Source organism: Cetorhinus maximus, unplaced genomic scaffold (genome assembly GCF_964194155.1).
Source record: "Cetorhinus maximus unplaced genomic scaffold, sCetMax3.hap1.1 HAP1_SCAFFOLD_4223, whole genome shotgun sequence".
Lineage (NCBI taxonomy): Eukaryota > Metazoa > Chordata > Chondrichthyes > Lamniformes > Cetorhinidae > Cetorhinus > Cetorhinus maximus.
The window spans coordinates 1-12,092 of NW_027600127.1; the positions used below are offsets into that span (position 1 = coordinate 1).

Consider the following 12,092-nt stretch of genomic DNA (forward strand, 5'->3'; position numbering starts at 1 on the left):
GGTTGCAAGCGCCATACGTCATGGACCCGACCCCCTCAGGGCAGCGTTAACCGTTCAGAGTGGAGTGGAGGGGTGACTGTGATGCCATGTTGTTGTACGGATGCTTGATCCTTGTTGTTGCCTCTTAACTTGGACACGTGTTTGATCACTACGCTGACAGAAATCTATCTTTAAAATGGTGATATCTTGTTCAGCTCATTCCTGTACCAACAGGCAGGGTAAAGTAGCTAAATCAATCTCATTCCACAGGTGGGTGTACAATACAAGATCAGGAGTGTTTGTCTTTGCAGTGTCCAATTCATTCCACTTCAAAAGATGTTCCCTATGCAAAATTATTTTCTTGTAAGTTAGTTTCAGATTTCCAAAAGGCATTGTACTTTTGAAATAAAAACAAAAAATGCTGGAAAAACTCAGCAGGTCTGGCAGCAACTGTGGAGAGAGAAACAGAGCTAATGTTTCGAACCTATATGATTCTTGTTCATTGTACTTTTGAGTTGAGTTCAACAAACATGGAAACCCATCAACATGTTTGAGAATCTTCAAATCAAGCTACTGAGAAATCCCAAGAAGAGTTTTTGCACACTATATAATAAATTAAATAAATAACAAATTGAGACACTTTGGCATCAGAATGGGGGTGGTGGGGTAGGGGGCCAGTGCTGCTGCCAGACCTGTCAGAGTGGGCTGATTCTGGTTGAAGGCATGCCTTGAGGTTTGATCTACAAAAATTATTGAATTTACCTTTATACAGCCTGGGTCCCGTGTAATTGAGTATTTTTGTTTGTTTCTATGCCCTGTGGAAAATCCCCATGCCCACCCCCAATTTATTTCTCCACACCCCCTCCCCCCATAACCTCGCTTGGGCCCCAATCCACTCACAGCAAGTCCCCTTCTGCCCACCCCCTCATATCTCATCTGTTCCATTAAGCAGTCCCCATCCCTTTCTCTGAACTCCCTGGGCCCTTGCCCAGTCTGGTCCTCGCTCTCCACCACCCCCAACCCTTATTTTGAGGCTGCCCCTCTCTTTCTTTCTTTCCTCTCCCCTCCTCCGCACTCCTTTCTCAGTTTCTATGTGGAACACACAGGGGTATATTGTGCTCTATATATAGTCTTCAATGTAAATTCTGAAAAAAATGCCGTAAAAGTTGAGATAAAAGATATTTTAATACTCTCTGTTCTGTTCATTTGAGCCAACTTGTTTGATAAATCACTCTTATCCCTCAATCCTGTATTATACTTCCCTGCCCCTCTCCTTCCACCCAGACGTTTTACACAGGGTTGTTGGAAAGGAAGTGTACAAGAAATCACCTCCTTTATGAATTGTCCCTCCATCCCAATTGCATCATATGAAGAATCTCAAGCTCAGACCCACCATTTCAGATCTATCAACACCAGCCATGGGAAGCAGGGCAGTAAGGAACCATAATTTGCACCTATAACACCCTGGTTGTTGACTGAGGAGCCTCAGACTGGTAACATCAGCATCGATTGAATACCCCTCAGAGATGTACTTTCCTCCTTAGGGGGAACAGAATCATACAACTATAAGTATTTGCTAAGAGATGGGTATTTTAGTAAAATCAATTTTCGCACCCCCTTTGAATGGGTGGAGGTGAGAGGGAAAGCTTTATACTAATAATCCCAACATATTCATCTAAATAATTAACAAAGATGTTTTCAAAGCAGATGAGTTGAGTGACTGGAGTTCTTAACCAATACGCAATTTTTCATTCCACAAGCACCTATTAGCAAACTGGCGGATTTCCGACTTGGTGTTCTAAATGTAAAAGCTTAAAAAAACATAAGCATTGTCAATTTAATGGGTTCCAATTCTGTAGGCTGTCCTTCCTTTATGACAGAACCCTTCCAAGTTCATAGGTTTACTCCTGATATCAATGGCCCAAGGTCAAATCAACCACAGTAGACATATTTGAGTAGAATTGCACTGAATCTTTATTGATTCAGCAATAAATTCTTATACTTACAATCGTTACTGGTTCTGGTTGTCAGGAGCCTTATCTGAGTCTGTTGTCTCTGTCTCCAAGTGGTGGATCAGACCCCTTCCAAGCTAGCCAGCCTATCACTCGTGCACTGCAGGTTTTTTTAACTTGTCAATTTTGACTTCATGTTCATGTGACCAGTTCTCCCTGACTGGCATCTGGCCTATGGGGGGGCAAGCGTGTGTAGGCAACCCTACCACAGCTGGTTGGTTCCACTGGACTTGTCCGCCCACCTCCCCTTTTATCGTTATTACTGGCTGCTGTGCTCAGAGAGAAACCTGATTCACGTGTGACGCAATACATCTGGTTCCTTTATCTTCGATCTGTTTGTCTCCCAAGTTTGACCATTCCTTTCAATCTCTGTTCCCAGTTTCAGCCCCATACAACCATCACATGATTTGCACAAGCCATAATCTCATTTTCCAGCCATAATCACATTTTCTTTACATGCTATCTTTAACCTGATTTCGTCACCCTAATTGAAGGTTTACTCTGTTAGTTATTTGCTCTTGTTTTAAACACACGGTTAGACAAAGCATGATAAGGGTAAAACACACTGTTAGATAAAGCATAATTAGGTTTAAAACACTCAGATACATAGTATATGCTGTGCTTACACAAGCACCTATTAGCAAACTGGTGGATTTCTGACTTAGTGTTCTAAATGTATAAGTTTAAAAAAACATAAGCATTGTCAGTTTAATGGGCTGCGCTAAGCAAGGGGGGTGGGGTGGAAGCGGCAGATATCAGCCTTGCACCTTTTGATTTCTCCCTCCTAGTGCACAGACTTAATTCCACCTAACCCCACCTCCTTCCCAGCTGCAGGAATAGAACTACAGGGAGTAGTGACTGCATCAATCTGGAGCCCTCATGCCTCATACCCCTGCTCCCACCGTTCCTCCCCAATACCAACTTTAAAACCTATTTCTATCTCCTCTAACTCATTTTCCATTTCCCCTTCAGTGTACCTCACTGCTTGACCCCTCGCCCCTATGAAATGTTTCTGGATGTTTTGACCATTAAAGGTGTTACGTGAATGCAAGTTATTCACTGCAAACCAACACCTATCACCAGAACTGGAAAAAGCTAGTGATCTAACAGAGTTTAAGTGTGAAAGGGTAAAGCCAAAATGGAGAGTCTGTGATAGAGTGGAAGGCAGGAGAGACTAACTCCTATTAGTTATTCTACAGTAGTTTTTAAAGGGGTCACTGAGGAACTGATAGGGAAAGTTTGTTTTACTTCCATGGAACATGGAGTACTAGGACTGTGAATTTCTGCTGGCCTGTCCTCGGCCCTCCTGCATCACTTCCATGTATTGGAGGTTGTGATACTGAGCATGGCGAGAATCCTCTGTCTTCATCCCCTTGTTCCCCAGAAATGGAGACAATCTTTCATTATTTACCCACGGTAAGGTCCCCAGGTTTTGCTCATCCCTTTTCTAGCCACCCCTCTCTTGCTGTCGTGCCTTTCACTGCCTTGTTGCTGTTGCTCCCAGCTTGGCAGGAAATCCTGGGCCCCATCCTATTCCCCTCTTTCTCCCCTCCCCAGAAATGCAGGTAGACATCAAGGATGTAAACCACCCCACCAATATTGGGTTCTGAGAGTGTCCCCACCCCAAGCATCAACCTGCCCCTGCTTCTCTAGAAGTGTCAAAACACCTATCCTTGCATTACCAGCATTGCTTGGCAAATAGAGAATGGAAAGTGTAGTTGTGGTCCGAAATTAATGGTCAACTTTTTCCACCACACGATTTATACAAAGCGTTACTCACAGTAGAGCACTGTAGAAGTTAATTCTGTAGAATCCCAGGGAAAGTACCAGGTGAACATTGCACTATTTTTTTTGGGGCTGAATGGCCCCCTCCTGCAACATAACAATTCTGTGATTCTGTGAATTCCGAGTTCCGGTCACCACATTACAGGAAGGACGTAATTGCTCTGGAGAGAGTACAGAGGAGATTTACAAGAATGTTGCCAGGGCTTGAAAATTGCAGCTATGAGAAAAGATTGGATAGGCTAGGGTTGTTTTCCTTAGAACGAGGAGGCTGAGGGCTGACCTAATTGTGTATACAATATTTTGAGGGGCCTAGACAGAGTAGACAGGAAAGACTTGTTTCTCCTAGCTGTGGGGTCAATTACCAAGGGGCATAGATTTAAGGTGATTGGTAGAAGGATTAGAGGGGACATGGGGAAAATCTTTTTCACCCAGAGTGTGGTGGGCATCTGAAATTCACTGCCTAAGTTGGTGGTTGAAGCTGAAATGCTCAACTCATTGAAAAGGCACCTGGACCCCCATCTGAAGTGCTGTGACCTGCTACGGATCCAGCACTGGAAAGTGGGATTAAGAATGAGTGGATAGTTTCTTTTTTTTTCTTTTCTTTTTGGTTGAATGGCCTCGTTCTATGGTTCTGTGGTTTTTATGTTAAATTGCTTCAGATCAACAATTCCGCAACTATAACAATTAGTCTAATTATGGTAATTCACGTGTACAGACAAAAGCGTGTCACCTGAACTTGGGAAGCCATTACTAGTTGATCTGGGCAAACCCACCTTGGGGTTGTAATTAATTAAAGGATAACAATCTGTTTGTCTCATAGCTAATTTTTACCACAAAAGCCTTGGGAATAACAGCAGAGAACGACCCTGATAAGTGAAGCAAAAAACAATGTGGTGGCATTAATTACAGTAATTAAGTAATGGTAATTTGTACATGACATGAAATAGGTCAATCTATTGTGGATTTTATCCTGGAGTATTACTTTAACACCAACTTTCCAAGCACAGCTCTTGCTACGCCAGTGTGATATTTATAATTTCTACAACTGTCATCCTTGAAGCCTCTTTGGGTGAGATTAACGATTTGTGAATTATGGGCAGTTTCCTCTTACGGGTCAATGCCTATTAGAAACTGGATGCCAAATGTCAGAGTGCGGTAAAAGGGGGAGACATTTGTCCACTGTTTGTTGGAGCTGAATTTGAACCCAGGTTATAACAAAGGCTTCTAACCCACTTGGTCTGCCTGGAGTGTTGGTCTAGTTCCATTTGAACCAAACTTGTAAGTGTACCAGGTGTAGTAAAGTAACATGTCCTTTTTTTTAAGGATATAATTTTAACTTCATTTGAGTAGTCACTTAATCTTACTTTCCAATCTCTGTCAGCCATAAATATTTTTGTTAATGAGTGACATTCGAATCTCTGACTAATTGTATCCCTCACAACGGAGTCCAACTTAAATTACTTAAAAGTTGTGAAATTAATATTATCACTAGTGTTTTGAGATATTTTGTGATAAGGTGCTGTATAAATGCAAGTATTAACATTATTTTATTTAAACTTTCTACCCATGCCTGAATAATGAAAACCTGCAACTGTCTAGGCAGAGTTGGGCAAATTTTTCATAGATAAGTGAGTCAAAGGTTTTGGGGCGCAAAGGGGAAAGTGGAGTTGAGACCACAACCAGATCGGCCATGATCTCATTGAATGGCAGAGCAGGCTTGAAGAGCCAAATGACCTACTCCTACTCCTTCATCCTATATTCCTATGTCACATATTCAAACAGGAGTTCAACATTGTTTGACAGAGCATTTTGTCCAACTGTCTGATAAAGTAAACCTGATGACTAAGCGAGGAATAACATTGAGGCAGGGAATAATGGATGCTCTTGCAACCTCAGAGGTTGAGTTTGAGCATATTCACTGAGTGCATTGCCCTTTGCCATGATGGAGGACTTGAGCAAGAACTATTTTCGTGACTGCTCAGTCCAGAAGCAGTCCGGATCTAAGTGGTTGGTTCTGCTAAATATCCACTTCAGTCCATCTATCCAGGAACACTTGAAATATAAAACTAGTTGCAAAATAATGGGCGGAACTTTGAACTTAAGTGAGAGCATTAATAGGTGGATGTAGAGGTAAAGGGATGGACAAATCAGTCCCTTGATCTGTCAACTCCTGCTTTATGTCTTCAAAGTTGAAAGTCCTGTGCAAGTTTTTCTCTACACAGTATTTTCCTGTGGGCTGCTTGTAATTATTTTTGTTCTGATCAAAGACACTGGGATTATAATAGCTGTTGATGCAAAGTACAGCTGTGTCTAGTCTGCTGATATAATGTGCTTTAACTTTACTGTGGCCCTGATATTTATTATCAACACCAGCTACCCCTGTGTCTTCTTAAGAAGAGATCTTTCATTTTAGTGCTGAATTATGGGCAATTTTGTTCTCTGGGTCCAGGCACCACAAACTTGGCCATCTCACTTGGGATGTGTGTAACTGTTACTGATACATTCCTCTCATCAGTCTAGACTGAATTCAAACACAGCTCCAGGAAGTGAAAGGACATACTTTAAACTCACCACATTGCCCAATGCCACCTTTTGAAAACATAGGAACAGGCGGAGGCCATTCAACCCCTCGAGACTGTTTATTAGATATTTGCTCCATGCCTTAGTTCAGTAGCACTTAATACCCTTACCTAACAACCTATCAATCCCAGCTTTGATATTTTCAGTTGCCCACAACCCCCCAACCATACCCTTCAACAGTTCTTTGGGAGAGATTTCCAGATTTCCACTAACCCTTGTGTGAAATAATTACCTGACATCACCTCAAATGCCCAGGTCTAACTTGAAGGTTATGCCCCCTTGTTCTGGACTACTTGTCAACTTTAATTAAAGGAAATATTCTAGGTATTGGAAGAATAATTGTATTACTTTTTTTCTATAAAATGAAAGCTGCAGTTGAAAGGGGCCACTGTTTTCAGTGTTGTTCTGTTTTCTCTGCCAGATTCCCTATGAAAGACGCCAAACGTTTGGCGAAATGGATTGCTGCTGTTGGGCGGACTGACTGGAGACCAACCAAGTTTTCCTTCTTGTGCAGCACTCACTTCACCAAGGACAGCTTTCAGAAGCGTCAGGAGGACCAGCATCATCGACTCGAATTCAATGCTGTTCCTTCCATCTTCCACTTCTCAGAAAACCAGAAGAAAGCAGACGGTGGACGCATTCATTGCCGGGGTGCAGCTAAAATACAGCTGGCTCCAGTCAATCAGGAAAGAACTTCCGGTGGTTTCTTGGCCTCTGAAGTACTGGATGATGAAACAACTGAGCTCCTGAAACCCAATTTTGTAACTGTGGACAGTGAACATGTGCTTGAGAGAGTTTCTGTGTTGGGTGAAAGTTGTGCCACTTTCCAATCTTCGTCAGTGGCAGGTGAACCAGTTGTGTGTACAGTTGCTGAACAGCAGTGCACTCTGAAGTCTGATGGCAGCCAGGCCCCTGTTACTGAAAGACTGCTAATTGATGGCACTGTTCCACTTCCCGATGATGCTACCCCATCTGCCTCTGGTGCATGTAAACTAATCAATTCACTGCACTCATATTGCTTATCTCCATCACACAGTATGTTCCTCAAAGATCAAGATCAAGTCATGAAAAAGAACACCAAACTCAAACACCCGAGACAGCAAAGCAGTCGGGTTGTGAAACGAGTAAAACGACTAGAGGGGTTGATCCGTAAACTTCAGGAAACCAATTCCACACTCATAAGATGCTTTTTGCCTCAGGATCATGGTTAGTGAAAACCTTTGTTTTTTCATCATTTGCAATGAGCTGATGTCTAAACCCAAAATTTTGTATTTGTGAGACCTAATAGTTCACTTTTGAGAAACTATTTACTCCAAAGCTGAGAACTTCCTGACACAAAATTCAATCTTTAATTTAGCTCCAAAGAAACATGGTAAACCTACTACCACCACCATTTTCCCCCCAGATATTTACAGTAGACCAGAATTAACTTACAGCTAGAAGTTTGTGCTTTATGCCCACATACTCTCTCTCTGCTCACATGTGAAAAGTGACCACTGCAGGAACACTTCCATTACCTGTGGACCCACTAACCAAAAAGCCACTAATTTTCAGTCAAGTCCCCACACTCACTATCTAGATTCATACCTTATGAAAATAGTGGCATGTGTTTTGAATCAGTATCTAATTGAGCTATTGTAATGTTCCGTAAATATCTACCCCAGCTCCGAGGTTAAAAACCAACTGAACCCACCTCGCTTGAAAAAGGAGTGATACATGATTACCTAATCAATCTCTTTGCCAGTGATGTGTTGCATGACATTGTAAAGGACAGGATCATTGTCTGTTCCAGCCATTTCTGAAGAAGAAATAAGAGGTCCTTTTACATAGAAATGTGACTGAAAGAGTCTCCTGAGGGACTCCTGTGTTCCACACATCATGTTGAGCAATGAGCTAACCAGTGGGTTTATGGTGGTGGATGCCATCCAGTGAGCTGCTATGGCATTACAAGGTTCAAGGGGATGTCGAAAGTAAAGATCAGAAAATACAGGGGTGTCTGTCCCAATTGTCCGTACATATCAGTTCCTAAAAGCACGCTCACTTAACGGTGACTCCTCCTTCAAAATTTGATGATTCTAAATATTGTTTGGGGTGCCCTGCAGATCTTCAGCCAGAAGTGCTGTCCTGGCCTCCTCCTGAGGTACCCAGCTTCACAGATGCCAGTCTTCAGCCAATTTGAATCGCTCCATGTGATACCAAGAGATGGCTGAAAGCACCATATACTGCAAAGGCTATGGGCCCTTACAGCAGTAATACTGAGGACCTATGCTCCAGAATTAGCTGCGGCCCTAGCCAAGTACAACTACAACACTGGCATCTACCTGACAATGCGGGAAATTGCCCAGATATATCCTGTCCACAAAAAGTAGCACAAATCCAACCAGGCCAATTACCACCCCATCAGTCTACTCTCGCTCATCAGCAAAGTGATGAAAGGTGTCATCAACAGTGATATCAAGTGGCATTTACAAAACAATAACCTGCTCATTGATGCTTAGTTTCGGTTCCATCAGGGCCACTTTGCTCCAGACCTCATTACAGTACTGGTCCAAACACGGACAAAAGAGCTGAACTCGAGAAGTGAGGTGAGATTGGCTGCCCTTGACATCAAGGCAGCATTTGACTGAGTGTGGTATCAAGGAGCCCTATCAAAACTGAAGTTAATGGAAATCAGGGTGAAACAGGCCACTGGTGGGAGTCATACCTGGCACAAAAGAAGATGGTTGTGGTTGTTGAAGGTCAATCATCACAGTTCCATGTGTTTCATTGGTTGTAATGTGATTTGGGACATCCAGAGGTTGTGAAAGACACTTCCTCTGTACCTCTCTGCTACTCTCTCCATCCCTCACGATCTGTTACTTTTTCTGTTTCTATCTTTTGTTATCTCTCTGTTCATCTCTTTCCTCCTCTCTCACTATCACTCTCCCACCGTGTTGGCTATCATTAGGAGTCTACTTAAAGCATACTGAAGTTGACGATTTTTCAAATGTCTGTCATGGCATTTATAGCAAAATTTACAGATATTTCATTGCTGCATTCACATAATATAGACAACAAAGTATGATATATGGTCCAATGCTGCAACAATACTCTGTGCACATAGTACCATAATGTTGTAATAAGATATTAAAATTATTCAGCCAACCAGCTATATAAATACTGTGGCCACAAGACCAGGTCGGAGGCTGAGAATTCTGCAGGGAGTAACCCGCCTCCTAACGCTGCTAAGTCTGTCCACAATCTACAAGGCACAAGTCAGGAGTGTGATGCAATCCTCTCCACTTGCTTGGATTGCAACACTCAAGAAGCTTGGCATCATCTAGGACAAAGCAGTCCGCTTGATTAGCACTGCCACCCCCAGTGAGCTTCCAATCCTCCCAAACCAATGGTGAGAAATGTGAGAGTCAGTGTGTTTTTCATGGAAAATGAGTCAACTGCAAATGGATGACATTAGGCAGCTACAATGTACCCTGCCTGTTCACATTTTAAACAGCAGCCCTGCTAAAGGTAGGCTACACATTAAAATAGTCTTTACAGTTAATAGCTTACCTAGCTTTGGGTGGTAGTAAAGGCAAGTAAACAACTTAACCACCAAGACTCCTAAATCTAACCAAGTTATTTTCATGGACAATCTTGTGTTTCACAGAAATTGTGAAATTCACAAGGTTGCTAATTGGGTAAACCCCAAGCTATTGTCCTTGCACAGTGAGGTCATTCTGGGAAGCCTGCAGCACTGGCTATCCCATTTTAAAGTAAAGCTCCCTTCAAAGAGGCTTCTTATTCACCTTCTCCGTCCAGAGGGGAGAGTAACATAAAGAGAGGGAGGGATAGAAATGGAGAGGGAATAACAGAGAGAGAGAGGGAGGACAGGAATGGATAGACAGAGTACCTGAGAGAAAGGAGAAGAGACTGGGATGGAGTGTGACAGCTGTGGCTCAGTAAGCAGTAATCTTGCCTATGAGTCAGATAATTGTGGGTTCAGGACCGGACTCCAGAGACTTGAGCAAAAAACCAAGACTGGCATTCCAGTGTTAATATTAAGGAATAGCTGCACTGTTGGAGATGCTGCCTTTCGGATAAGATGTTAAACCCCATCTGCCTTCTCAGCTGAACCATGGGGCAGCCATTTAGGATTAAGATGACAGGAATTTCTTCACTCAAAGGGTAGTGAACCTTTGGAATTCTCCACTGCATAGAGTTGTCCATGCTCAGTTGTTGAGTTTATTCATGTCAGAGATTGATAGCTTTTTGGATGCAAAGGAAGTTTATGAATATGGGGATAATACGGGAGGTGTAACTGAGGTAGAATATCAGCCATAGTCTTATTAAATGGTGGAGCGAACTCAAAGGGCCAAATGATTAACTCCAGTTCCAATTTCTTATGTTCTTCTGTCATCCCGAATCTCCCACTCTAACCCGCATGGGTTTCTCTAATCTTCCAGAAGGTAGACTGATGAGCACTAGTGAAATGAGACAACTTGTAAGACAACAAAAGCAAAATACTGCAGATGCTGCAAATCTGAAATCAAAACAGAAAATGCTGGAAATACTCAGCAAGTCAGGCAGCATCAGTGCAGCGAGAAACATTTAAGGTTGGTGGTCTTTCATCCAAACTCAGAATTATTGTAAATCAACTGGCAAGTTTATTTTAACACATTTAATCTATGAAGACACAGAATAAAGTTTACAGTGAATTTTAATTTATTTAATAACATTTCTCATAACGTGAAAAATAACAAAGTACGTGGGATTGGGGGGCTGAGGTGACATCACTGACTAACCATGCTGTGAAACTAGTTGGCAGTAAGTTTAACGAAATGGCCCTTTCCCACCATTTGGGCTGAATTTTAACTGCCAAGGGAACATGGTTTCAGGTGTGAGCAGTGGGGTTAAAGCTCCCTGAAATGATGTAATGTTGGGAACCTGATATGATCCCATCCCAATCCTGAGTTGAACCTGGTAGGTTTGCGTGAGCAGGGACCTCCAAACCCGTAGAGCTGTTGGGTAAATCATCTAAGCCCACAAGTTTGTGATCTAAAAACTCACTTTTGACCAATTATTTACTCCAAAGCTGAGAACTTCCCGACACAAAAGTCAACCTTTAATTTAGCCCCAAAGAAATGTGGTGAACCTACTACCACCACCATTTTCCCCCAGATATTTACAGTAGACCAGAATTAGCTCACAGCTGGGAGTTTGTGCTGTTACACATGATGAGAGGGGGCGGTGGGGGGGGAGGTTGTGTGGGGGGACAGATTGAAATCCCCTAATTCTCCGGCCCTCCTGTCTGCAATCAGTGTGGTTTAATTTAGATAAGGCTGAGGTGTGCTCCCAAACCCCTGTTTGTGTGTTTTCAGTTTTTACAAAGTCACTAGCTGCAGACTTTCCTGGATTTTTAAACCAGAAGCATTATTTCTTAACATACCCTTTTCCTGGAAAGGTTTATCATTTCAGCAGTAGTGTTCCTTCTGATATTACTCCTGCATTCTGCTGTCTGTTGCAAGAAGCAAGAAAGGCTTTTAATAAAAGGTTTTCAAAAATTAGAGTTTTGGTCATTTGACGATTGGCCGTTGATAAACGATGGGGAAAAATCGATAGGCTCTTCTTGTTATTGCAAGAGTTTCCACCACCCCTGGTCAAAACCCATCTACATACAAGAGATAGATAGGGGTCCTTAGTACTTCCTTTGTGCATAATCAGTTTGGTTAATTCTCCTGGTAGTCCTAGAGACAGAAA

The 12,092-nt window shown here is 42.5% G+C and overlaps 1 protein-coding gene across 1 annotated transcript; it reads left to right on the plus strand.

Moving 5' to 3' along the window:
* Positions 1 to 62: 62 nt before the first annotated feature.
* Positions 63 to 9,347, plus strand: LOC144678414 (peroxynitrite isomerase THAP4-like). The gene is made up of 2 exons (XM_078538205.1): positions 63 to 249; positions 6,778 to 9,347. The coding sequence occupies exons 1-2, from the start codon at positions 176 to 178 to the stop codon at positions 7,565 to 7,567; spliced, it is 864 nt and encodes a 287-aa protein (XP_078394331.1). The 5' UTR covers positions 63 to 175; the 3' UTR covers positions 7,568 to 9,347.
* The last annotated feature ends 2,745 nt before the right edge of the window (positions 9,348 to 12,092 follow it).